The sequence below is a fragment of the Barbatula barbatula genome (genome assembly GCF_947034865.1).
Source record: "Barbatula barbatula genome assembly, chromosome: 16".
Taxonomy (NCBI): domain Eukaryota; kingdom Metazoa; phylum Chordata; class Actinopteri; order Cypriniformes; family Nemacheilidae; genus Barbatula; species Barbatula barbatula.
Window position 1 is genome coordinate 6,244,860 of NC_136779.1, and position 27,084 is coordinate 6,271,943.

At 38.0% G+C, this 27,084-nt stretch overlaps 1 protein-coding gene across 1 annotated transcript; it reads left to right on the forward strand.

Moving 5' to 3' along the window:
• Positions 1 to 637: 637 nt before the first annotated feature.
• On the forward strand, positions 638 to 27,084 carry grin2cb (glutamate receptor, ionotropic, N-methyl D-aspartate 2Cb; the record flags this gene model as incomplete). Its single annotated transcript, XM_079476072.1, has 12 exons — positions 638 to 1,060; positions 5,307 to 5,902; positions 7,754 to 7,868; positions 12,977 to 13,188; positions 17,557 to 17,725; positions 19,818 to 19,971; positions 20,330 to 20,455; positions 21,395 to 21,624; positions 23,622 to 23,782; positions 23,992 to 24,179; positions 24,668 to 24,900; positions 25,726 to 27,084. The coding sequence occupies 12 exons, from the start codon at positions 638 to 640 to the stop codon at positions 27,082 to 27,084; spliced, it is 3,966 nt and encodes a 1,321-aa protein (XP_079332198.1).

Sequence of the window (27,084 nt, forward strand, 5' to 3'; positions counted from 1 at the left end):
GTTATTTCATAATGCGTAATATTTCACCTTTGTAAGATAAATAAGTATACAGTGTATAGATATGACAGCAATATTCTGAAGTGTATGGGTAATTTATGTTGAAATTAGGGCTGTCAATCGTGATAATTTCATGATAGATCTCTGTGACGCAATAGACTCTGTAAATTGCCAAAAACGTGTCAGGAGTTTTTTTATCTTGCTGCCTGTCAATCATTTTGGTTTCGACATTTGCAGGTTTGTTATTCCCAGATAACAACCGCTCAAAACACAGTAACAGGTTTTTTTTGTCAAATTAGATATAAATATGTCTTTTAATAACATATGTGACATTATATGTGCAAATGATTCAACTAAATTGCCTGTTTGTGACATTTGAACGTCATTTCTTACCTTAAAACCGAAGTAATTCCTCGCGGAAGGTCTGCTTTCGATAATAATAATCTAATAAAATATTTCAAATTCACATTTCATGTCCAGTTTTTCTCATGTGGCAAAAAGCTGTGTAACAAGTGGAATAATGTACAACAACTGCTTATTTCTGCTATAACAAACGGCTGCCTGTACAATATCCCTTACATGCCATATACTGTATGTTATAAATATTTTCTCTCTGTTTCTCAGGCTGTAGGTGGCTGAAATGGCCACTCCTCGAGGGTGTTGGGGTCCTTTTCTTCAACTCCTCTTCTTTGTCAATCTGTTACTCAACGTGATGCCTCCCTGCCTCAGCCGTCCGTTTTTCGTCCCTCCCTCTGTTAATGTGGCTGTGGTTTTCAGTGGTTCGGCCCACCACAGTGAGATCAAGGGCCGTCTGAGTCCAGAAAACTTCTTAGACATGCCCTTGGAAGTGAACCCCATCACCGTGCTGGTGAATGACACTAACCCCAGAGCTCTGCTCACTCGTCTCTGTCAGACTATGGCTGCAGAAAACCTTCACGGTGTGGTCTTTGAAGATGACGTAGACTCGGAAGCCGTGGCACAGATCTTAGACTTTATCTCTTCCCAGACATCCATCCCCATTGTGGGCATCAGTGGAGGGTCTGCTGTTGTCATCACTCATAAGGTGAGTGTTTAAAAGGAGGTAGTGGAGTTTTGGCTAAATGAGGTGCCTGTTTTTTTATTTATGACAATGCAACAAAATGACGAAAACAGGTTGAAGACTTACAGTACAGGGAAACCTTACACAGAAAGCAGACAAAGCGCATAGAAAAAGAGGCATGATATATAGATTTCAAATATCGACTCCAGATTTAATGCTGGGTATCTGTGAAATGACTTCAGAAACCTCGTTCTCGCAATTCACTTAAGTGTCTAAAATAACTACCGTGAGGTTGAGAAATGTTAACATGTACATATGATTTGTGCCATAGTTTTCCAGTCAGCACCCTGCACTGATGTGTTATTGAACAGCAGCGTGGAAAATTATTTTGCAAGGTGTGGAAAATCAATAGGTGTTGTGATGTATACCCAGCACCCGACAGTGGTGTCCCATTTTCCACTGATTACTGAAGGGTGGAAACAGAATAACATTTCTGATTAACATCAAGAATGTTAAATTACAGCTGTTCGATATTTATATCAACATATATTAAAGCAACAGCTTGTAAGACTTTGAGATTCTGTTTGCAGCTTGAACAGAAAAGACAGTCTTGCCTGTTTAGGGAATGGACGCAAAGCAGTCTTAGCATTTCTTTTGAGAAAAGCTGTCAATTGCATGTTATCCCAGTGTCATGATCCCTGTCTGTGTTTCCCCGATTAGTGTGGACTTTTAGTTTGTATGCCTTAGTTCCTGTTTCCTGTTTAGTGTTGTAGTTCTTTAGTTCATTGGTTTTGTGTCATGATCTATTTCAGGTGTGTCTTGTTAGCCCTCTTGTTACCCTGTGTATTTAAGCCCTTGTGTTTCCTTTGTCTGGTGTCTGTCCTTGTTAGAGGTTTAATCTGATGGCACTGTTGTTATTTTGTTTGTTTACATCAATGAAACTCTTTACTGCATGTGGATCTGCGGTCCTGCGGTCCTGCCTGGGATCTGCTTTCCTGACTATACTTCATTTATAGCTAACTATTAAATTGGCTTACATTTTCTAAAAGTGCATGAGGTGAAAACTGTAAATAACAGATGCATTCATAACGCAACAGTTATGGTAGCATTACTGCTTCTAATAGGGTATTACATGTGATCGGCAGCTCAGAAATACCACCGAAATGCTGAGGACAGATAACTGAATGTTCCCTACTAAAGAGATCAAAGAGTACATTTAGTGACATTAAGGGGGGAGTTCACCCAAAAAAGAAAATTCAGTCGTTTCTCCAACCTCACATCTTATTACTAATATGGCTCTTTGCTATCAGAAAATAAGATTTCAAGTAGGCCTGCTGATGCTATAAAAATGTATGTTAACATGCCACTATGCTCTAAGTTTACATGCTTTAAATGATGAGCTTTGATCATATAAAAATGTCTTAATTTATTAGAAAAAATGATATTTGCTTAAACATTCCTAGCAGGAGCTCAAACGTTGTATTGGCAGCATCCTGAAGTGCCACACCAAAGAACAAACTGCACACAAATCTCTGTAAATGACTTGTATGGGTCTCTGTGTCCTTTTTAAAACGTCAGTCCTCCTTCATTTCTTCTTTTTTTTTCCTTTTGTGTTCCACAAGTTCATACATCTTGGAAATGACCTGAATAAATTAAGACATGATTTTTATTTTGGCTGCTCCATTGAAAAGGCATAGCTAAAGGGCAAAAATGTTTGGTCATCAATTTGTTAATTTTAGCACACATTTGCAGCACGTTTTGGATCATTTTTGTGTACCCTGGATGAATATGAAATATTAAAAAAGAATATATTATCGAAAACATTAATGATACACACAGAATGGTAGACGATGTATATCTTTAAATGAGATGCACAATAGCACTTAATTCAATGGGACAGATGAGTATCTTCAGTACCAAAGAGAACGACCGCTGTTTCCTGCCCAGCTGTCATTTTTGTCTAATGCTTTCAGACTCCCAGATTAGCAAATTGATGAAGGTTGATAACGTAAAAAATATAACAAAAAGCCAAAAAATAGGTTATTGTCTAAGGATTGGATCAAATTGATGCAATTGGGGAATGATGGACTTTTTTTTGTAACTGTAGGGCTTGAAATTTGTACCTCTGCATGTTTGATCAATTTCTTTAAAATAACTTTAACATTTTTTATTTTCAGAAGCTTTAGGGCTATGGAAATCATGTAACCTGTTTACATTTCTAATTATTAATCCCCATCTAATAATGTTTTATTCATGCATGCATTCGACAAGAAAAATCTTTTATCAGTTTTAGACTTTGAATGTCAAGTTAGTAAAACTGCCCCCAACTAAAATAGATGTTTGTATAACAACCAAAAAGCCGATTTCATTGGATAGCCAATTTCAATGGTTTAATCTCCGTTAGGAATGCATGCATATTGTATCATATACAGTAAATATGTTGTCATTACAGCGTGAAGTGGGTAGAGCCAACAATTGATATGGGAGACCATGTTCTGTGTACTTTTACTTTGTCAGAACACAACAGTCATGTATGATCGCACATAGAAATCCCATGTAATTGAATAAGCTGTTCTTGTATATCTCTTGATTGAACTAGAAGTCACAAACATCTGGTACAGGATTTCCCATGAAATCCCAGTAGCATGAGACTTAGCATCTTGTTTGATATAAATATGCACAACATGGATGTGTATAAAAACTCTTTTGCACGAAATGTAGCTCAACAGGTAAAGCATGCTGCTAGCAAAATCAAGATCATGTATTAGATGTCAGGAAACACATGAAAAAAGTTGCTCCATTTTAAAAACACTGTACACTTCTACTGGAGACTTCTGGGATGAAGTTCATCACAAAGGTGGACATTCAATCCCTATTACTGTAACAACAAAACCATGGTGGCCCTTGGAGAATCCTGCCATTTTGTTGCCCGAATCGAGTGCAAACTAAAATCTTTGAATGCAACAGCATAACTCGAAAATGGTCTTACAAGGAGTGCTAACGGCAGGAGAGCTGAGCCGGTTGTGGGTGAGTTTTACAACTTCTTCACTGCCAGCTTCTTTTCTTTGAGGAGCAATCCCAGAGCACCTGACATCCACTAGCACTCCCTCTCTCCATGAGGTAGCCTACTTTCACGGCTGAAGTTATTTGAAGGACATCAGATCAATCTGTCAAGGAGAAAGCTCTGGCCGAAAGTGGAATCTTGGGAGAGCACCTCTCGGGTCCTGACACTCCCATAAATCCACGCCCATTTTTCTCACTTTGAAACTTAATTGGACAACGCCTCCTCCTGTAGGTTTAGGACACCTTGTGCTGTGTGTCAGAAGAAAACGTAGTTGGCAGTGTAGGATGTTTGGACGCTTTCCTGCAAGTCTCAACTAAGGGCAGACCAAAGTTTGAGATTAACACTGATAGAGTCATTATTTTGCATGCACATACAAACACATGCCAAGTGTGTAATCTGCACATCTAATGCGCATTCATTTTTCACATCACGGTAGAAGGATGTTAAACTGCTGCATGGACAAACGTGTATTAGGTGTCATGTGTGAATCTATTCAATGGGATTACAGAAAGGGAAATAATGGTTCAAAGTCAGGCAATAAATCAAGACTGACGCGCATGGCTCTGCCACAGATAGGATCAATAGTCTGAATTGTCTTTGTGTTGTAAATCCAATTCTGGTATTTTATGCTTTGGAACATGTTCAAGGTTAATGTTACTCAGTAATACATGCTATTTCTGTGGTACGAGAGTTCCATGTGCCGTGATTGAATTACAATAGATCTCATGTATACGTAAAAAAAAAAACTGTAAAACTAAAATATGATCAGAGGCTAATCCACTTAATGGTCACTCCAATTATTTGTGAAACTGTGTTCAAGGAAATGATTTACTTGTTGTAATTGTTGTAATTTATTAACATGTATCTTTCTTTCTTTCTCTTTCGACTCTCTTGTTGTGGTTATTGTGGTTCTTTCACGTACAGTAGGGGTGACAGAACTACTAAAAGTAGCAAAAATCATTTCAGTGCTACGATCGGCCTAATCACCTGAAATGGAGCCATTGTAACACTGACCTTTATGTATTACATGTAATGATAGTATTTAGTCTTTTCATTATACGTCTATTATTGTGTGTTAAATTTGAATTATGAAGGGAAGTGTCAAAAACATTTAATTTTCTTATGGTCTCCCTGCTTGATTTCTCTATAGACATTTTTCATCAAATTTGCGTTTACATGTCTACTGTTTCTGCTTTGATTCTGCAGGCTGAAGGCTCGACTTTTCTACAAATGGGTGCTTCCATAGAGCAGCAGATTAATGCGATGTTCAAAGTAATGGAGGAGTACAACTGGGGTAACTTTGTGGTGATCACCAGCTTGTATCCTGGTTATGAGACCTTCGTGGACTACATACGGTCCTTCACAGATACCAGCTACTTCTTATGGGAGCTGCAGGATGTGTTGAGCTTCGAGATGTCCGTGGGGGCCAACGACATCCGCTCACGGAGATTACTTCAGCAGGTGGACGCGCAGGTATACCTGGTGTACTGCTCGCACGAGGAGGCTCAGTACTTGTTTAGGATGGCGTCGGATGTGGGACTTCTGGGGCCTGGATACATCTGGGTCATTCCCAGTCTGGCTGTAGGAAACCCTGAATTGTCTCCACCTGAGAGTTTCCCAGTGGGAGTGATCAGTATTATCACAGACCGCTGGAAGAAAACGTTACGTCAGAGGGTTCGAGAAGGTGTGGCGGTTATTGTAAAAGGGGTGCACAGTTTCCACAAGTATAGAGGATTTATTCCAGAGGGTAATAATGACTGCAACAGTCCTGCCAAACCTCATACCAATGATTCCCTCTTCAGGTAAGACTTCGAAAAGCTTTTTCAGCTTTTGAGTTCCACATTGCTTGTTTATGAATGATACTTTTCATTTTTTTTATTTAAAAAATAAAGGTGCTTCACGATGCCACAGAAAAAACATTTGTGCCTGAATGGTTCAATAAAGAACCTTTGACATCGACAAAAAACGTTTTGTTTTACGAAAAGTTATTTCTTGCGAAATAAGGTTTCTTAGACTTAGAAGAGAAATGGTTATTGTACAGTAAGAACCTTTGTGTGACACAAAAATGTTTCTTCTATGGCATTGCTGTGAAAAACATTTTGTAGTACCTTTTATTTTATTGATCTGTAATGCATCATAGTATACCCTTTGGACTTTTTGGAGTATTCTGGCTGCCAGTAATGTTTGATGAAGCTGTCATATATTTAGTCTTCCCTTGGCCACCATTGCCCTATTTTTCGTCCAACTTGTTGATGACAAATTCGGTTAAACAGCAATATGTTGATGGAAAATTTACAGATACCAAAATCCTGGCAAATCCTTGTGGTTTAGTTGGCCAGTGGAGATTTGATCATAAATCGATTTCCCAGACAAAACACTGCATTCTTATGCTTTTTCTTGTGGTCTTCCTCCCTTGTAATGAGACTGGCATATCCTCCAGATTTTCTTGTTAAATCGGCTGCTCACCTGGGAGTCGAGGTTCCTCATTAAAACGTGTTCCAATTGCCTCTCAGAGCCTTCTGTGATCAAGCGTATCGGAGACACATGAGTGACTGGGTCCTCCATCCGAAATCTTCCCAGCCTTTATGTGCTGTTCGGGTTTCAGCCCATCTTTCACATAAAAAGAAACATCTGTCTGAAGGCACTTTTTTAAATGCAGAAGTGTTTTTGAGCACAGGAAATAAAACCTCACCTGTATCTTCACTCTTAAAAAGGGTGCTTCCATTGGTTTTCCAAAGAACCATTTACTCAAATGTTCTAATAATAACCATTTCTTTCATTCTGTTTTATGATCTAAAGAACCTCTTTCCACATCCTTTTGTAAAACAGAAAGTTTCCTTGAATGTAAAAGGTTCTTTAGGCAAAAATAGTTTTGTCATCATGAAGACCCCATTTGATTTAAGAGTGTCCTATTTGCAAAATCTTGACAAATTTGCAAGTTGCAAGAGGGAAAAATGACACACATGAGTAGGCTGGTTGGATGATTTTAGGTCACATGGTTAGGTTGAATAATTCATATCGTTCTTATTCATACAGTTCATATTTGGTCAGATAGAGTAATGCATTCTCTAGCTTGTTGATCACTGCTGGGATTGAATAAATCTTTATGAGCTTTGCTGAGAGATTGTTGATAAGATCAAATCAAACTCTCTTTTTGATTTTGAAGGTTGTTGGTGTAGTTAGTCATGTCATCATATCTGAAAATGGTTTCAGCTAATAGCTGCTTTTTCCAGCACGCATTCGCATCAGTTGGACTGAACTGAATCTTTAAATCCTGCTTCATGTTTAGATCTGCCTGTGGCCACCCTTAAGTGAACAATTCGTTTAGCAAAAATGTTCAGGTCTATGAGACAAAGAGGATTAAACAAATACTGTAGATGTATTAGTCTCTGCACCCTCTGATTTATATTCATTTCACTCACGGAAAGAAAATTATGGACTAACATTCGAGCTGTCCTCATTCCTCAGCTAAATAGTATCATTTCAGAGATGGAGTAAATCTACAGTTCTCTTACTCTGTGTTCAGATGTACTTTTTTGGCATGCTCATTTAAAGATAAAGGGCCACAGATCTAACAAAACGTATTTCTAATCAGTCCTGCGGTAAGTGTAGCGGGACGGATGTTATAAGCTTGTGTTTGTTTTGTTTTACAGGCATATGCTAAATGTTTCATGGGAGCACAAGGATCTCTCGTTCAACTCTGATGGCTATCTAACCAATCCTTCCATGGTGATCATCGCTCTGGATCGAGAGAGACACTGGGACAAGGTAATAATGTTGATGTATGTCATAGCTCACAAAACACATGCATAATTGGATATTTAGTCTAGATATATTCCTTATGAAAATCAATTAGTCACATCTTGTAATTTCTGGAACGCTGGAACACATACAGATGATATAAACATACAAATATATCAAGAACATTAAGTTTTTAGCTTTTATCAATTGCAGATTTTCACATCAATATACTGTAGTTATAATGAGAAAAAACGCTTCACAGATTCTTCCAATGTAGTAGATTCACGACTGTCAGCATCGGGTCATGATGCAATTACATTTCTTTCCCTGAAACAGTCCCTTCCTCCTCACAGGGCCAGCAGCTCTCCAGTACTTTGGCCTGTGATAGGGACATGTGTAGGCAGGCTGGCAATGTGTGAACGCCACCTGACTACAAAAAGAGATTAGAGGAATAAATAGAGATCAAACTGACATCCAAATTTACATCCGGTCATCACATCCTCCTCTAGGTGGATTAGAGGATACGGATATTAGAAGATGCGTGCGTTGTCATGTAAGGCATCAACAAAATCTTGCCTGTCCGATCGTCTGTGCGGTAATCTCCGATGAGGGGTGAATTTACACACTTTGAAAAGTAATGCCATTAAGTAAAAATACTTGTGCTTGTGGATAGGCCTATGCTATTTTTCAAAGATTTTATGCTATTTTATTGTTTATTAATCGTATTAGATTAAATTAAAACTACTCAACATTTACAGGTGCTTTGTCGAGATCTAAGTGATGTTTAGGACAGATAACGTTTGTTTATGTTGTAGCTGCTGAAAATATCTATAAATGTGTAGAAGTTATCTTATACATTTCTTATATATTTTGTATGTTTATATATATATTTTTTTCGATACATGGCACTTTGTAAAAACTAGTGCTAGATTAAGAAATATTTACCTGCCTTTTTACAAAATTATAAATATTTTTAAAAAGGCATTTACATTTATTCATTTGGCAGATGTGTTTATTCAAAATGATTTGCAGCACATTTAACACTTGACTTTTTTTGAAGCTGCAAGTGTCTGTTTTACATCATAATACTATGGAGTAAACCGTGTTTTTAAAAATTCCTGAGCGCTTTTTTAAACGCCTCTTGCAGCTCAGAGGGTCTTTTGAGGTTGAAAAAAAGTTAAACCTTTCTAGAAAAAAACGCCCTACGTCACACAGCCTTTTCACAGCTAACCAATAACAGAGACCTGTCGTTTCCATAACAATATTCAAGGAACATGATTGTGGACAGTTTTGTATAAATGTAAGTTCAACTTTTGATGGCATTTTTAGCGAGAAATCAGTATTGTACTTTGTTGTTTATTGCAAAGACGCTCTGTGTTTATAATTCAAATAGGATTCAATGAAGCTTGTCTCTCTAAGCTGCCTTCGTCCACAAATGCTATCTTTGAACACTGCCGGCTGCTGTTTGTAACCACAATGCTGCAAATCTTTTTTTACTGACTAAAAAAGCGCCATTGTCATTTTTTTCTTGTCAAAAAGAAGTCAAATGTGAACACAGTTTAAGCTGTTTCTGTCTGTGTGTGTTTCCTGGGATTCAAACCCACAACCTTTGTGCTGCCACCGCCAAGCTTCACCAACTGAGCTGCAGAAGCATGCATAAACATGAATGAAATATGTCTGCGCTGCCAATTGAAACGTTTGTGAAAGTTGATTAATGTTTTCCTCTAAATTCAGCGTTTAGTTTTAACTCCACTTAATCTCTGGCCTTCCCAGCTCACCTGAACACCCACTGTGTGACATAACAGTTTATCTATATCTGGCCATCTTGCGATGTAGTCCCTCTAACACTCCAATTGACACTATCGCCTCACTTTCTCATGCTGTGGACACTCCGCCCGTGTTGTGTGTTGAAGCCATTTGCACGATGAATCATTGCTTGTCTATTTTATAGTCCAGTTCTATTGACAGCGCAGATCCTGTTCGTCTCTGTTGGTTCAATGGAAAAATCTCAAGGATAGACAAAGCCTAAAAGATGCAGATCAATTTCTGAAAAAACTGCTTTTGACAGAGAAAATCTGTGTTAAAATCTGTTTTGATTAACAAGGACATTGATTTAACACGTTTTTTTAGTCTTAAAGTAAACAAGCGTGTTACGTGCCTTACTTGATGTTAAGTGGGATGATCAGTAACATTTAAATAAGACAGCTGTGATGCGGGAGACAAAAGACACTGAAACAGGAGTATACCACAAAGTTTGTTGTTTATTGTGGTATGTAATTTCTAATAAATAAGAGTGCTGTCACGATGCCAAAAAAAATCAATAAAAGAAACCAGTAATGAATGAAACCCTCGTCCCTCTAGACTCGCTAACAAAAGAAAAATGCAGAAACAAAACCGAAATCTTCAGCGCATCACAACGCCAAACTTAACTACACTTACTGAGTAAATAAACATATAGGGGAGGCCAGCCACTCAAATGCTTATACTAACAAAGAAAGTAACTATCCTGAATAAAGATGGTAAAATTACAAAATGAGGAGGTGCCCAAATTCACATAACTCATGGCGACACACTTTCATGGCGTCAAAACTCGTCTCAGTGAGAACCCATAGGTTATACAAGCTAGTGTACAGCGTCACACAAATTTTGCATTTAGCAAACAAAATAGAGGTTCTCTCTCGAGGCATCATGATTCAAAGGTCAATGAGACCAGCACAAAGGAAACACCATACAGGTGTTCCATAGACCCAAACATAACAAGCGACCACATAATTACAGAAAGAAGACGCCAGCTGAACTCTCGATGCCGGCTACGAATGGCCTTTAAATCCCTCCAGTGCATCAACGGATTGGCCAAGCGTCATGACGTCATAACGTTGAGTGACATTTGAGCCAGCCAATAAACACGAACCTAGAGCAGAGAAATTGCGGAAAAGAATACAAAAAAACAATATGCACCCACTCAAGTGGAACGTAACAAAGCGCAATACACTTTTCAGCCAGTAATTCACTAAACCAACCATGTTTATCTTTCCCTCCTGTCCCCAACCTTAAGAAAAGACCTGTGACCCAATTTAAGGAGTTTCAATAGACAATATGCAATCACAGTTGAAGTACTTGATGCATTTTGGATTTTAGACAGCCTTTGGAGATCTACAGCTGAAGTGTTCTGGGTAGTTTAGACATATCTCTGTGACTACAAAAAGAAATAGGCTATTCCTAAAAACAGATATCTACTTGAGACCAAAATTTGGTTTGCGCCTCAGAACAAGAATAGCCCGCTATTATAGCCATTATAGTCTACAGAATTACTACACCCCTCACTTTCACTACACAGCCTATTTCAGTCTCTGGTTCAAAAGTGCTCAGTTAAACTACAGACGAAAATAATCGCTTTCTTTTTCTGGAGTTATTCTTTACACGCATTTGAACAGTTTCCTTTACACAACCCTATATTTAATCACAGTTGTTACGTTTAATTAATGGTCTAGGGAATTAAATTTAGCGGCATCTAGTGATGAAGTTTGCGAATTGCAACCAATGGCACTCAGCCCCTCACCCCTCCTTTTCAAAGCCACCGAATTTCATGCAAGGGTGCAAGATGGAAAATAGCTAATTCTAAGGTAATAAAAACGCTTCATAATGTAAGATCTTTATACACCAACAGATAGTTATGTATATTATATTGCATTTCTGACAATAGATCCTGCAAAAAATGACACACAGCACCCTTAAGATGCACTTATGCACAAATAAAATGTTCGACACTAAATGTTTTTAGGTTTCAGATCAAGATCAAGAGACAATGTAATGACACAAAGATGTCATGTAAACCATACCTGGAGATTGGATCTATTTGTTCTGCTGAAGTTTATGAATGATCCTTCAATAAATCCCTATTGGCGAGGCTTATCACGCTCACTTCCCCTCACAGCTAATACCATAACCAAACATGGATTACAATTCCCAATCCGTAAAGCCTTCCCTGCATTTGGGCAAGGCCGTATAACAGCCGCTACACAATTAGTGTTAACGCTTTCGTGAGCTTTCCCGTCTTCATCTTTTAAAGGGATATGCAACAATGCACTTTATTTGAAGTTCTTAAGCATGGTGCGAAACATATGAAGAGTTTGGTTTCAAAATGAGATAACTCTAAATCTAAAATCATGTTTTTTATAATGTTATCATGTTTTTATTATGTTTTATTGTATTAGTTAGCTGTATGTATTCATTTAGTTATTATGGCTTGAATCAAAATAAACAAACTACAGTTTGATTAATAGTAATTGGAATGCACAATAAAAAATATATGTTTTAAACAGAGTTATCTCATTTGTAACCAAACTATTTATAGGGAAATGCGAATGCTGCCGCTCAGTTCCAAAACTTGCAGCGAGGTTTCACATTTCGAGTAGCAAAAAGGTAACAGCCCAAGCTAATGGGCGATACTGACTAGTCTGCTTTTAGATGAATGAGTGTATGTTCTTCGCCTGTGTTTTTTTAACAGTGTCACTCCTTGTCCCCTTAGGTATTTGAGTGTGACGCTTATATTCTTGCGAAAGTTTAGTGGAGGCAGCACTGGGACTGGCTCTCTATAGTCTCTTTTAAGCTGAACTGGACCAGTGGACTGTGTTCTCTCTGGATAATAGAGCTTTTCTAGTCTAGAAAACAGCCAGTGAAGATTTCCCCTGAGCCTCTGAGCCCTGGGAGATTTACGGTTCTTCGCAACACCTTCATTACTGAAGTAGTATAAATTCTAAGCATTATTACAAATTCATTGCAGGTTCGGGGAAAACGTAAAAAATAAGTGCAATAAAAAGAGAATAACATGAAAAAAGCTTTTGCCGTATTCGATTATACAATCTATGCATCAATGACGGGTGATAAATACAACATACCCGTGAGGAAGACAACGTGAATTGCAATTTCAAACCTTTTCCCTTTATCACGTTTGTCCTTTGCTAGCTCGATTGTGTTTGTGGGTATCATTAGCAAACTATAGAAGTCAATAGAAAGTCCCTACCGTACCGTGATAGAATAGCAAACACCTGTGTGTGTTTTAACCTTTACTCTGTTTGCTGATTATAATCCCAGTTTAATCCTCACCCTGAAACCTGCCCACAAATCTTCCACAGGTAGGCAGCTACGAAGGTGGGATTCTGCAGATGCGCTACCCTGTCTGGCCCCGTTACGGCAGCTTCCTGGAGCCCGTGTCTGACAACCGCCACCTGACAGTGGCCACGCTTGAGGAGAGGCCCTTTGTCATCGTGGAGAGCGTTGATCCTGCCACCGGCACTTGTGTGCGTAATACCGTGCCCTGCCGTCGCCAGGCCAACAGGACCGAGAGGTACAAACACAAAAGTCAACATCTGTGGCTGCAGGCAGTGTGTCAGGTCATTCCTCAGACAAGCTGTGTGTGAGACCGACATTTGGAAAGTTCATAAAGTGCCCAACTTTTTCAAGGAGTATGCACGTGCAAACTTGCTAATTTGATTTCATTGATCCAAAAAATGAATGGTCTCCTATTAAGAGGAGCAATAAAGAGTGTCTACTGAATGGATTATACCCTCAGCTGTCCATTAATAACAATAACATAAGCATCTAGCAACCTTTTCATTTCGAGAATGAGTCATAATACAAACATAAGAAATGTTTAGCTTTTTACTTTTTAAAATTAACCTTTTAGAGGGAAAGTGGTTTTAATTTAACGAATTAAGCTGAATCTTAAGACATTTGTTGCTGTCTTCCATTGTGTTTAAATAATATTTGGCAGTTGTGCTAATGTTATAGAGCAAAAACGGAGCAGCTAATTAAAATAAATGGCACACACACATATTTAGTAATATGCCTGAAGAGTCATTTAACACATGCTACAGTACTTGCTACATAACTTGTTACAGTCCAGCAAGCTTGTAAAACACTTTAATGGGATGTTGCATTTGTTTATTCTCTAAGGGGCAAGCAGCTAATTACCTCATTGGAGTATTATATCAAGAATTTAGAAATGTTCACTAACACAATCCACCAAGCAATACAAAGAACGAAAGATTGTTTCAATGAATATGCACAAACCCTTTCGTATAAACACCTGTTTTCAACCTATGATTGGGTAAGATTAGGGTGACCACCCGTCCCGCTTTGCGTTGTACCGCTCAGCACTTTCACTCCTTGTCCCACACGTCACATATTGAGAAAATGTCCCGCATTTTCATCAGTGTGTTGGTTTTTAGTTGTCACGTTAAGAAACGCGTTCTTTAAACCGAAACACACATGACGCTTGTTTGCACCATTGTTTAGGAGTATTTAACTATTCAACAGCGCTGGGTCAAAAGCAGCAACCTGAACACCAGTGTCCAACAAGCTCATACGGTTTTTAAAGCCTGACTTTTATCCAATGAATGAAAAGACGGCAGTGAATCAGTCATCAAGAGGTTGCGACGTCTGTTATTGGGTGGCGATCCTCTAATGTCAACTTGTAGAATAAAAAGTCACTAAAACATCGTAAACGGTTTTATTTAAACAATTACCGTATTTAAATAAAAAGTATTCGCAAATAATGAAATTTAACATTAATCTTTCAGAAGATCTTCAAAGTGTACAACATGATAACTGCGTCTGATCTGTGCTAAAATTTTTAAGAGACAATTACCTTCCATTGCAATTGCCATTAAAAAAAATTATGTTATATAAAATTCTATCTATGCCTTAATTATGTTGTGGTTGAAATGTGTTTTTTTATTAGTTAATTAGTTTTTTAAAAGAAGTGAAAAACTGAAGTAAAATTCTATAAAAATTCATGCACCTCCGAGGTTCCCAAAACCAGCGAAATGTTTTTGTCCTCACATGAACGTCTCATCTTTATTTACCAGAGTGGCTTAATGACTTATACACAAGCTCATTATATTGAAACTCTTAGTCTAACCCAAACCCATTATTAGGTATTATTTGGCTCATTCCATCAATGAATCCCCGGCCCCACATGTTTTATGACATAAACTTGCCGTTTTGAATATGTAACTTCACAGGTCCCCAAGTAATTTGCTTTCCTCTGTCACTGGGATTTCTAGACATGAACAAATAAATAGTGGCATTCTAAAAGTTTTGTCTTTTGTTCCCGTGGGTAAGTGAAAGCAGTCTGGCTGTATTGTGTGGCTCTTGAGGTAACACATGGTGAGTGAGCAGCGCGCTCCATCCAGAGAGAAATGACAGCCTCATTATAGCTCTATGGTGAGAGGAGAAAGTGTAAATAAATCTTAAAACAAAGTAATCACCCCTTGGGGAGCGTGTGATGGCTAAGAGGGAAACAATGATCAATAACCTGAAATGTGACGCTCTGCTTTGGGTCCATCACACACCTTCATGCTAATTGGCGCAAGTGTTCATGATGTTCTGGAGAGTTTGACAGCTGTTTTTAATTGGACCTGTGGTCACAATGAGAACTCTGAAAAGACATCCCAAATCTGGTCTACAAATGTGTTATTTACATAGGTTAATGTGTTTACATGTCAAATAAGAATGGTTTTAAAAAGCATATGAAGAGTTCATTTCCAAAATGAGATTATAATGTTTTAAAACAAATTCAGAAATAAGGTTTTTTTATAGCGCATCCAATTAATATCAATCAAACTGCAGTTGGTTTGTTTTGATTAAAGCCAATATAACTCAAACAACACAGTAAAACACAACAAAAACACGATAACATAATAAAAACATAATTTTTGAGAAAAATGTAAACAAAGTTATCTCTTTTTGGAAACAAACTCTTCATATATAGTAAGAATTTCTCACAAATGGCACTCATTTAAATATACTGTTTAAATTGAGAATTTGAGTAACTCGCAGAATTCACCAATTCATTTGTTAATTAAATACTTTTTTAATAGTTTAAAATAAAATAGTTTAAATATATATTTTTCCATTAAATAAACTTAACTAATATATGTAAACTTTAGAGAAATTAACTGTTGAATTTCTAATAAATGTCCAACTGAAAGGATTTTAAAATATTTTATTAAGTTAATATAGCTGTTTAATTTTGTGATATTTACTAAGCTTGCAGAATTATATTTTAGAGTGTAACTGCAGTATAAAGTCAAATTACAAATTGTGTCACATTATGTATTAATCAACTTACATAATTATATAAAGTTTATTATAGCTTTTTGTGCTATCTGTCATTTGCCTGAAATCTATTTTTATAAATAAGCTTCACAACAACAGTTTGACTAAGACACTCTTCTCCACTTCTCAAATACAAACTATTGAGTGTTTGTGTCCATTACATGTCAGGAATCAGATTGATGCTCTTTGGCACCCACTTTCTCTCCATCTTTGTCTCGTGTGTATGTTTGACTGATTAAACATCTTATCCACAAATCGCAACCCACTTAACCCAAAAGCACCAGCAGCGTTCGCAGGAGGTGAGACAGGGTAGCGAGAGACATGCTTGTTTAAGTTACATCCAGACCTTTTGCAAACACTTCATTTGTCTATCTTTGTTATGGTGGCTGCCAGTGGTGAACGCCTCGTATTGCCGGCCCTCCGCTCGCGTGGCCTCCGTGTACAGCTCATTGCGCAGGAGGTCTGTGCAGGGTTATAGGTGATGTATCATTATTGCTCTGTGAGTTTCTCTGCTGAGTGCTCTAGGCAGCTAACAGCTAATGGAGGCCATCGGTTTGTCTGGGAGATATTTCAAGCGGTTTGTTCGAAGGCTCACAACCAAGATGACGTTTGTATACTTTGAAGGTTTACAAGAGGAGAGTTATCATTTATTCCTTATTAGGTCTGAATTTTGCTTCCGACATTTACTTGATATGAGTAAACAATTATGCAGACTATTTGTAAATGTCATTGTTGGTAAATGTCATTTACAATTAAAAAAGGCCGCTCTTAATGGAGAAGTTTACCAAGATTGATAATTCAGTCATCACCCATATGTTGTACACTAAATAAAAAACTTTTGGATAACATAAAAATATGTTTAGGTTGCACATTAACGGATGCTGTGTTTGTTTTAGAGTGATATCCATATTGACAATGCTGTAAACGAGAAACGTAACCTCCATCAGCCTTACCACAAGCAACTTCTTTTGAACAATGCTAAATCCTCTAATATATACAACAAACTCTTCTAAATCTCTAAAATGAATTAACATTAATGTCTTTAATCTTTTCATTGAAAAATTAATAACTTTCTTTTGCAATTGGAAGCCCAGTTTCAACTATTTATTTTAACACAACACAGATCATTCATGTAGTCCTAACTTGACTGGATTAAGTTTGATGATTGAACATAAAACATCATGTTGTGATTTTATGTGGGAGTTTATCCAACCTGAGGCCCAAATATGTGAAAGAGCACCTTAAAGATATACAGTACTGGTCTACAACTAGTGTACTATTTAAGTCATACCGTAAATTTGTGTGATGGAACGATATACAGTCTGTCCTTAAGTTATTCATTGAAAATCGTTCCTTATCCTCTAAGCTGTAGAATGTATGATTATTATTGAAACGATTGTCTTCTAATCCTATTATAGCAACACAAATCATTGCCTCGCTCCATATTTATGCTTGTATTATTCTTGTATTATTCCAGTCCTTTCCGGGCCACGAAAAACCACACGCTTTTTTCACAATATGTTCAGTTTGTTTTTGAAGAGAAGTGGAAAATGTTTGTAAATGTTGAATTTTTCTTTAATATTTTCTTGTGCAGTATCACAGGTCACACAGAGCCGTACACCAAACTCTGCTGCAAAGGTTTCTGCATAGACATCCTGAAGAAGCTCTCGCGCACCATCAAATTTTCATATGACCTTTATCTGGTCACCAACGGGAAGCATGGAAAGATGGTTCGAGGCGTCTGGAATGGGATGATTGGAGAGGTATGAAATGGCACATTCTCTCTCTCTTGTTTCTCACATAAGCACGCTCACACTTCAAACATGTCAACAGTTCAGAGCTCATGGGACTTGAGCTAAATTAGCACTTTTCCTGACGTTACTCGTGCTTCTGTCCTTATTTAATAAAAATCTCTAACATCCTTATATTCCTGCAGCTAAACTAGTTATTTATGCAGCAAAACTGGCTTTAAAAAGTCATTTTGACGCATCCATCCTGTGATCTCCTGCTGCGTGTAGCGTCACTTCATCCGGTGGTTAAGTGTCTTCCACAGCTGCCGATCGCTTCATCGCATCTCATCACCTGCATCTGCTCACACGCTGAGAAGTTTAAAGATAGCAACTCCTCGCTGCACATACTGTACAGGCCTTAAACGCTTTCACACCGGGCGAGATGTTGGTTAAATGAGATAAATAATCATTATGTAATTGTAGGATAGAAATTCAAGTCTGTCATGAGTGTGATGTGATGAATTTTTATTTATTTAGAGTGACAGGAAAACAACAACTCTATCAACGTTGATTTTTTCTCAGAAATTGTTAAAATTTGTAATTGTACTTTATTGCTATACTTAAGCATTATTTTGAGGAATTTGTATGTTATTGGAGGACCTGTATGTATGTTAACTTTTTCCTTACAAGTTCATCATGATTTAAAAATGCTATAAATGTATAGAGCTGTCAAGCATCTGAAATTGCACTCTTTTAAAGCAATGAAACCCATTTCAATGAAAAATGTAATTGGCCACATCCGTGGTCTTTGATCCTTGTGAAGAGATGCTGTATGAGTCATACAGACACCTCAACCTAAGGCACTACTTTTTATAAACCATCACTGAAAATAGATTAACTTGAAAGTGTGAAAAGGGGTGTAAATCCGTCTATAAACAACCATATAAACGGCCTTTACCGTAAATATAACTATTTCAGGTAGTAAGGTTTTGGTTTTGGTTTCAGTTTCAATTCAATTCAATTCAATTCAATTCAATTCAATTCAATTTATATTGTGCTTTCCACAATGTGCATTGCTCCAAAGCAGCTTTACAGTGAAAAATAAGAAAAAACGAAGGTTTTTAAATAACGAATAAATTAAATTATTCTAGTAAATAATATCTAATAAATGCAGTCTCCCGGTGGTTTATTTAGCACATTTTGCATTAAGTGAATGCTTGGCTAAAAAGATTTTCCTCGAATAGTATGCGGAAGGCAATTCCAGAGTTTAGGTGCTAGGTATGAGAAAGCTCGACCCCCTTTGCTGGATTTAGTTATTCTAGGTGTTGACAAAAGTCCTGAGTTTTGAGATCTTAGAGAGCGTGACGGGTTGGAGTTTAACAACGTATGTGCCTCAGAAAATTGTTTTTAAACAGCTTTACAAAGTTTGCAAGTTACTTAAATGAGAAAACGTCTTCTGTAAAGTCTAAATACGTATGTGGAATCAGAAATATTGCCATTTTACTAGTTGCTTTCTAAATGCTTTTATTTGAATGTCACTGCTGTTCTGGTATCTCCATATTTTGTGTTTTTTATTGTGATCTATTTGTGATCATTATAAGTCACTCTTTATCCTTGACACTGGCCTTTGCAAATATCTAACCAATAAAAAGTATTGAAAACACAGTTTTTATTTATTTCAAAAGTACTGTATGTTTTCCATTTTCTGAAGAACAGTGAATTTGGACATAAAATGTTTCGGAAAGACAGCAATGATTTGAGAAAAATTGTGCCCCTGCCTGTGAAAACCCAGCTAACGTAATTTAGTTTTTACTGTTTTCTATAAAAATCATCCTACGTATTGTTAAGAACATTCTCTCAAAATATAACCATGGTAGCTTAAATACTGACTAAGACCATGTCAAAAAATTGAAATCATAGTGAAATCCAACGTTGATGCTTGTTGCATAATTCAATTGAGCCTCCAGCTTGATTTTCACAGACTGGGTCAACATTTACCACGATTCCACAATTTTAACCAAATTATACTTTCTCTGTACTTTTTACGCCTCTGAAATAGTAATAATTCCACAGAGGTGTGTTTATTGATGTGGCTGACTTCAAATCCCTCTTCTCCTGGTTCAAGGTCTTCTACAAGCGTGCAGACATGGCCATCGGCTCTCTTACAATCAACGAGGAACGATCAGAGATCGTGGACTTCTCCGTGCCGTTCGTTGAAACAGGGATTAGTGTAATGGTGGCCAGAAGCAACGGAACGGTCTCACCATCAGCCTTTCTGGGTGAGAAGTCATCATTAGCCCTTTGATATAGATGGGAAGAGCCTGCAGACAGTTTTAAATATTTACACCCAGTGGCGGTTGTGATCTGAATGTGATTAGATTCAAATGTTATGCCCGCGTTGGATTAAACCAGTGATAGATCCTCACGAGGAAAAATTATTTATACTTAATCTCAGACTTTGCACACAAACAGAGGCATTTTGTCTACACACGAATTAGTTCATTACTCATGCTAATTGCTCCATGTCTCTGTGACAAACAAAAACACAAATTTATCTGCGTGTTGTCATCAGCAACGGCAGTTAATCAGCTGATTTTAGTTTTTCGGTATGAATTGCTCTCTTGCTTTCTCTTTCAGAGCCCTACAGTCCTGCCGTATGGGTTATGATGTTTGTAATGTGCCTGACTGTCGTGGCAGTCACCGTGTTCGTCTTTGAATACTTCAGTCCGGTTGGCTACAACCGAAGCCTTGTCAGTGCCAAAGGTCAGCCTCGGTTTTTCAAACACTCTCCTCTTTTGTCTCTAAAGCTTTTAAAGAAGAAGAATAGTTAGGACCGGTCTAATCAATCCACATAAACCAGGCTGACAGGGTGTGTACTTGTCTCCTAGTGTAAAAGGTCATTTTTCTGCGTTTTAATTAACGTTTGTCGCTTTGCTAATTTGACTTTGATTGATTGCTTGGCTTTTACATGGCTGTATGTTACACACAAGCAACATTCAAGAACTGACGTCAAGGTGGAACTTGAATAGAAAGTCTTGGCGAAGGTTCGCGGCTTTTAATCATTTTGCACATGTGACCTGATCTGTGACTAATTCAATTAAAATGAGAACATCTGTTATATTGGGTGTTTGCATGGTTTTTAAATGCATTTATGCCACAGGTGAATTGAGAAAACAATTGAAAGTGTTACTGAAATAATAATACAAGTAAATCAGTTTTATTATTTTGGCAAAATCAAATTTACCTTCATTTGGCTCTTGGCGAGTGTTATTTTTGGGCACTGGGTTTGCATGTGTTTTATGTTTTAAGCATTTATCATTTCCTAGCTCAAAGTGATAGTTTCCCCAAAAATGGTCATTTCAAACCTGTATGTTCTTCCACAGAACACAAAAGAAGATATTTTGGAAAATGTTGTTATCTTGCACCCATTGACTTGCATTGGTTTTGTGTCCACACAATAGAATGGAATTGGTGCTGGCGCTGTTCAGTTACCAACTTTCTTCAAAATATCTTCTTTTGTGTACTGCGGAAGAGGAAAGTCATACAGGTACTAAACGACGGGAGTGTGAATAAATGATGACAGAATTTTCCTTTTTAATATAGGCTAATCAAAAACTGAAGTATGAATCAATATATATTTTACTATACTATACTATGTGCTTGTATACTATCTCATACTCATTACTGCTCATATTCTCATAGCCCCTGGAGGTCCCACCTTCACCATCGGGAAGTCTGTCTGGCTTCTCTGGGGAATTGTCTTCAACAACTCTGTACCTATTGAAAACCCCAAAGGCACCACCAGCAAGATTATGGTCCTGGTCTGGGCTTTCTTTGCTGTAATCTTCCTCGCTAGCTACACGGCCAATTTAGCCGCCTTCATGATCCAAGAGCAGTACATTGACACTGTGTCTGGACTTAGTGACAAAAAGGTGAGCTGTTATTTTAAAAGAGGTGTGTGACAGATGATGCTTTTGGACACCTTTTGACAACCTAACATCAGTGAGCCCGAGTAGTATTTAAAATAGTATTTTTGACAATTTGGCATTTACCAAAAACAATGTCATCGGATAACTGAGTGATATATGCAAACAGTTAAATTATTCTACACTGTACCTTTTCTCAGAATACACTGCACGTCTTTTCTTGGTTTTATTTGTGCCGTGGTAAATTTTAACGTAGATTATATGGAGTTCGGTGCTTAATTTGTAAATTCCGAGGTGCCAGAATAAGGGGGCGTGGCTGGCACATCCGGTAAATTAGTGGGGTGCGGAGAAGTAATGGAACAGAAAATTAAACGGGTCAAACTTCAGACCTCAAAGAAAACAAGTTCATTCAAAATTTTTAAGCAATACAACATTTGTACATGTATTTAGGAAAATGTCAAAAATATTTTCTTATGTGATGATAACCTCGATTTATTTAAGTTTTCATGCGTTTGCCGTGCCAGTCTGTCTAAGGTTTGACACTGGACTGGACTGACCACAATACAAATAGAAATGCTATGAAATTTTGGAATGGTCTCTTAATTTATCCGAGGCTGTATATTTTAAGTCTCCTAAGTATTTTAAGTCTCCTCCCTATATGTTATGGGGCCACTGTTTGAAGTGTAAATAACATTTATGGCAAAAGATTGAAAATAAAACCCCTGTGACAAATCTTTGGCATAGTAAAAATTCACAACAACATTCAATGTATTCCTATGAGGCATACGAGTCTGGAATGTATGTCTGAAATATATCACTATGATGATTAGTCAACTTTTTATGCAGAGCAATTTACGCAGTCATCCAAACTGTTTTCAGGGAACAAAGAAAGAAAAATGTAGTAGATACAAACGCTTCTTAGAAATATCAGTAAATTGGTCACTGATGCCTCACAGTCTACCTATCCATTACTGATTGCTGTTACGTTCATTATTTTTCTTAAGAAAAACACCAGAAGCGACAGAAATCCTTCTGTTCTCATCTTAAAATTATGCAAACGTATCAGACCTCGGGGAAAAACAGGGACACATTAATCGCTTGTAGATTAAAATAAAACAAAGTAAGCGCTTGAAGGCACACTTAAAGTTTCGCCAGCAGTGATACATAGTTGCGTTAGATATGCATATTTATAAGACCTCAGCTTTCTTATAGGTACAACAGTAATGACTATCTACCTCTTATCCTCCGTCCTGTTCTCATTTTCATATCTGTAAAACAAGGATTTATACAGCGTTTGACAGAAAATGAACAATAGTCCAATATGATCACTGCAAGCTAATTGCATTTCTTTGTATTTATCTTGTATTAGATCCCTTGTGTATTCTGGAAATTATATGTCAGCTCCTGCCAAGTGTCCGAACGCCTCGATCAGTGCAAGAAAATACAAAACAAAGATACATTTTTTCTCTGTTTATTTTCCTTTTCTAAGGCTTTTGGGCAGTAGGTGGTTGTGTACATTTACATTTAGTCATTTAGCAGACACTTTTATCCAAAGTGACTTACAGAGAGTTCAAGGAGCAATACAGCGATATGTCATACGGAGCAATAATATAATAGGTGCTAATACCAAGTTACTTAATTCCACAGAATCAGAACAACACCTGTTGAGAGAAAGAGAGTTTTTTTGCCTTTCAAGTATTCACAGAAGAGATGGGTTTTAAGTAGTTTTTTAATGATGTGAGAAATGTGGTTGACCACATTGAGTTAGGAAGAGTGTTCCACCAGGAAGGAGTTGTGAAGAAGAATGACCGGGAAAGCAATTTACTGTCCTTTTAAGAAGGCAATAAAAGATTCTGCTCATTCGCTGAATGCAGGGTTCTTGATGGGTTTAGGAGGGTGTGAAAGTATGCCGTTGTAAAATCTGTTGATCTATGCTATCAAGGTAAATCCGCAACCTGCCTTCAGATCAACAAGTGAAATGCAGTTTATTTCTTTTGTTGCAGTTTCAAAAACCCCAGGAACATTATCCTCCTTTCCGCTTTGGGACGGTTCCAAACGGGAGCACTGAGAGAAACATTCGAAGCAATTACCCCGACATGCACACCCACATGATAAAATACAACCAGAAGGGAGTGGAAGAAGCTCTCAATAGCCTTAAAACAGGGTGAGCTTCTACAACAATACTTTATGTCAGTGTTTGCGTGTGTAAGTTGTGACCCTTTACAAAATAGCACTGTTGTGAAACCATGGTACAGCATCGGTCAGTACTACTTTTAAACTAAGATAAACTCAATCGTTCATGTATCATATTCATTGTATCTACATAATTATCGTATTTGCTAAACCATTCGCTCGCTTCTATCCTCTGTGTAGGAAGCTGGATGCCTTCATATACGATGCAGCAGTTCTCAATTATATGGCTGGCAAAGATGAGGGCTGCAAGCTGGTCACCATTGGCAGTGGGAAGGTCTTCGCTACCACAGGTTATGGCATTGCTCTGCAGAAGGACTCCCGCTGGAAGCGGCCCATAGATCTGGCTCTCCTCCAGTTCCTGGGAGACGGTAAATTGCACTTGGGGGACCGGAATTGTTCCACACTTAATATCCTCTCGCCCAGCATGAAACTACCACACATTTCACTATAAAGTACTCGGTGTGCTGTGGACTGAGAGGTTGTGTAATGCCAATGCAAACGTCGGGCATCTCTGTTTAATTGTTGATGCTGGCTCTGGTCTTCACCATTACTGATTTTTTTAATTGAGCTCGACACAGTGCATTCTGGGATTGCATTCCACGTGGAGGATGCACACGGTACTCCCTTTATATTTGTCTTAATTTAGTTAATTATGCTATTAATTATTAAGCATACTGACTACTAGAACAGCCTTTCTGGAGCATTTCTGCAATGCCATCCCGCGATGTAAAACTGTACGTTTTTAAACGGAACATACATGATGTTCTTTTAACATTCTCTAGTTTTGTCTTTGTTAAATAGCTTTTGACTGCTGTTTCTTTTGGCATAGTTTCTGACCCTATTTCCTCTCATGCAGGGGACACCCAAAGACTGGAGACAGTATGGCTCTCTGGAATATGCCAGAATGAGAAAAATGAGGTCATGAGCTCCAAACTGGACATAGACAACATGGCAGGTGTTTTCTACATGTTGCTAGTGGCCATGGGTCTCAGCCTGCTTGTCTTTGCTTGGGAACATCTTCTTTACTGGAAACTCAGACACACCATTCACAAGTCTGAACACTTAGATTTTCTGCTGGCTATAAGCAGGGTAAGATACCTTTATACCTTACATTCCAAAGTTGTTTTTGTGTTTTGCATTCGAGTTGCAGTGATAAAGGTTTTCTTTTATCTTCTTGTGTTGCTACGTTGCTATCTACAGATGCACATTATATACATTGAATTGCTAATGTAATAGATAACATGAACTAACAATGAACAATACTGTCAACACTTAACATAAAAAATGTTGTATCTTCATATTTCATGAGGTGTATTTATTAAATCATTATTATTAGTCACCTTTATGTTTGTCACTGGGTTTTGCAAATATCCAACCAATAAAAAGTATTAAATAGTGCTTGTTTGGATATCCAAGGTTTTGGAAGGACAGCGACGATTTGTTAAGATAAGTTTACATAAACTGACCATGAACAAAACAAATCTACAGTATAATTAATTGGAACATTTATTGAATTTTCAATGGCAGCATATTGTTTATGTTAATTAATGCATAAACATTATTGTAAAGTGACAACACAGTACTTTAACAACATTTATTTGTCTTTGTTATTAATAAATTTTGCATATATTAAACTATAACTAAAATGTATGTACACAAACGCATTATGTACATGAGCTTACGGTATATTTATAAAAAATAACAAAAGTACATTACCCAAAATGACCAAATAACTTTAAAATGTATTGTCCATTGTGAATTGAAACCTGTTTTATTAACTATTGTTAATTTATAAAACCTAATTTTAAATTAAATAATACATTTATTTTTTATAATTGAGAGATATACATGAAATGTAATCTACAAATGCAAAATACCAACGCAAATGATTCATAATGCTGCTTTACATTTCAGGGTATATACAGCTGCTTTAACGGCGTTGAAGACATCAGCAGATCAGCGAGCATACAGAATCCCGACGTCACCGCCAATTATGCTCAGGCCAACATGTTAAAAATGCTGCGGACAGCCAAGGATATCGTCTCCTCAACCAAGGTGGAAAACTCATTGGATAACGCCACAAAGACCATCGAGAACTGGAGCAGACACGGCGGAAGCTTGCCAGCACGTATCCCACAGGTGACCACCACTGAGAAAGTTCCTGGTCACTTCTCTTACCTTACTAACATCACCGAGAACCACATACCTCATTTACAGCATTCCATAACTCCACCTTTTGCTCAACATGGCAAAACCACAAGCCCACCACCAATAATCAACCACAGAGTCCTAACACGGCCCACTCCTCTACGATACACTCTTCCTGCCAGGACCAGGGGGTTGTACGACGGTATGCTTCCTGTTTCCAGTCTGAGCACTCCGCATCTAGCCATGCATCATCTTCACTCTGATCCGGCCCATACCGGCTCGTCCTTCATTCCTTATAGAGATCTACAGGTGCCGGACATCTACATGGAACACCACAGGCAGAAAAATAGAGCCCATAATCTCCTCATAGAGTCGATGGACTTGAGAGGTCTTCACGATTATAAAACCCAAATAACTCACGCAGACTCGAATGATTTTGGTAAAAACAACGTCTCATCTTTATACAGTGAAAATCCTTTCATATCGGCTGACACGGCATGCAATTCTTGCATCAAAACGTACTTCGACCCTGTTCTTGATGACATACCATTAATAAGGAAAAGAAAACTTCATCGAAGACCTTCGTTTCTAAAAGCCACTTGGGGTCCTGACAGAGTCTGGTTCCCCGGTGACAGACCCTCCGCTGCACCCTCCTCACAAGGAACAATCCCAGACCTCTTCCCTTGCGTGGACGTACACGGACGGGTTAGAAATACCACTTGTTTTGCCCAACCAGTGGATCACACCTACCCTCACCCATTCAGAAGACATACAAGGAAAACTCAGAAGCTAAGACACAGCCAGTCAACCAGGCTTCCTTCCTACAAGGAGGCAGTTTTTCACAATCCAGTGGTTGTTAGGAGGGCCTCCAGCATGGTACAAAGACCCTACTCGTACCCCGAGCTGCCGATCTATCAGAGTCCACTGCCGTACGGACCAGCGGAGTTATGCAACATCCTCCCCTGCATGGGACATCCCGCTGACAATGTATCTAGAGGATACAGGGCACCCACACATCTACAGGATGACCATTTAGTGCCTGTCCCAGGCAGCAGGGTGGTTCATAGTAGCCCCATTGTGCCCATGTCATGGGGGAGAATTTCTAGTTTGGAATCGGAAGTGTGA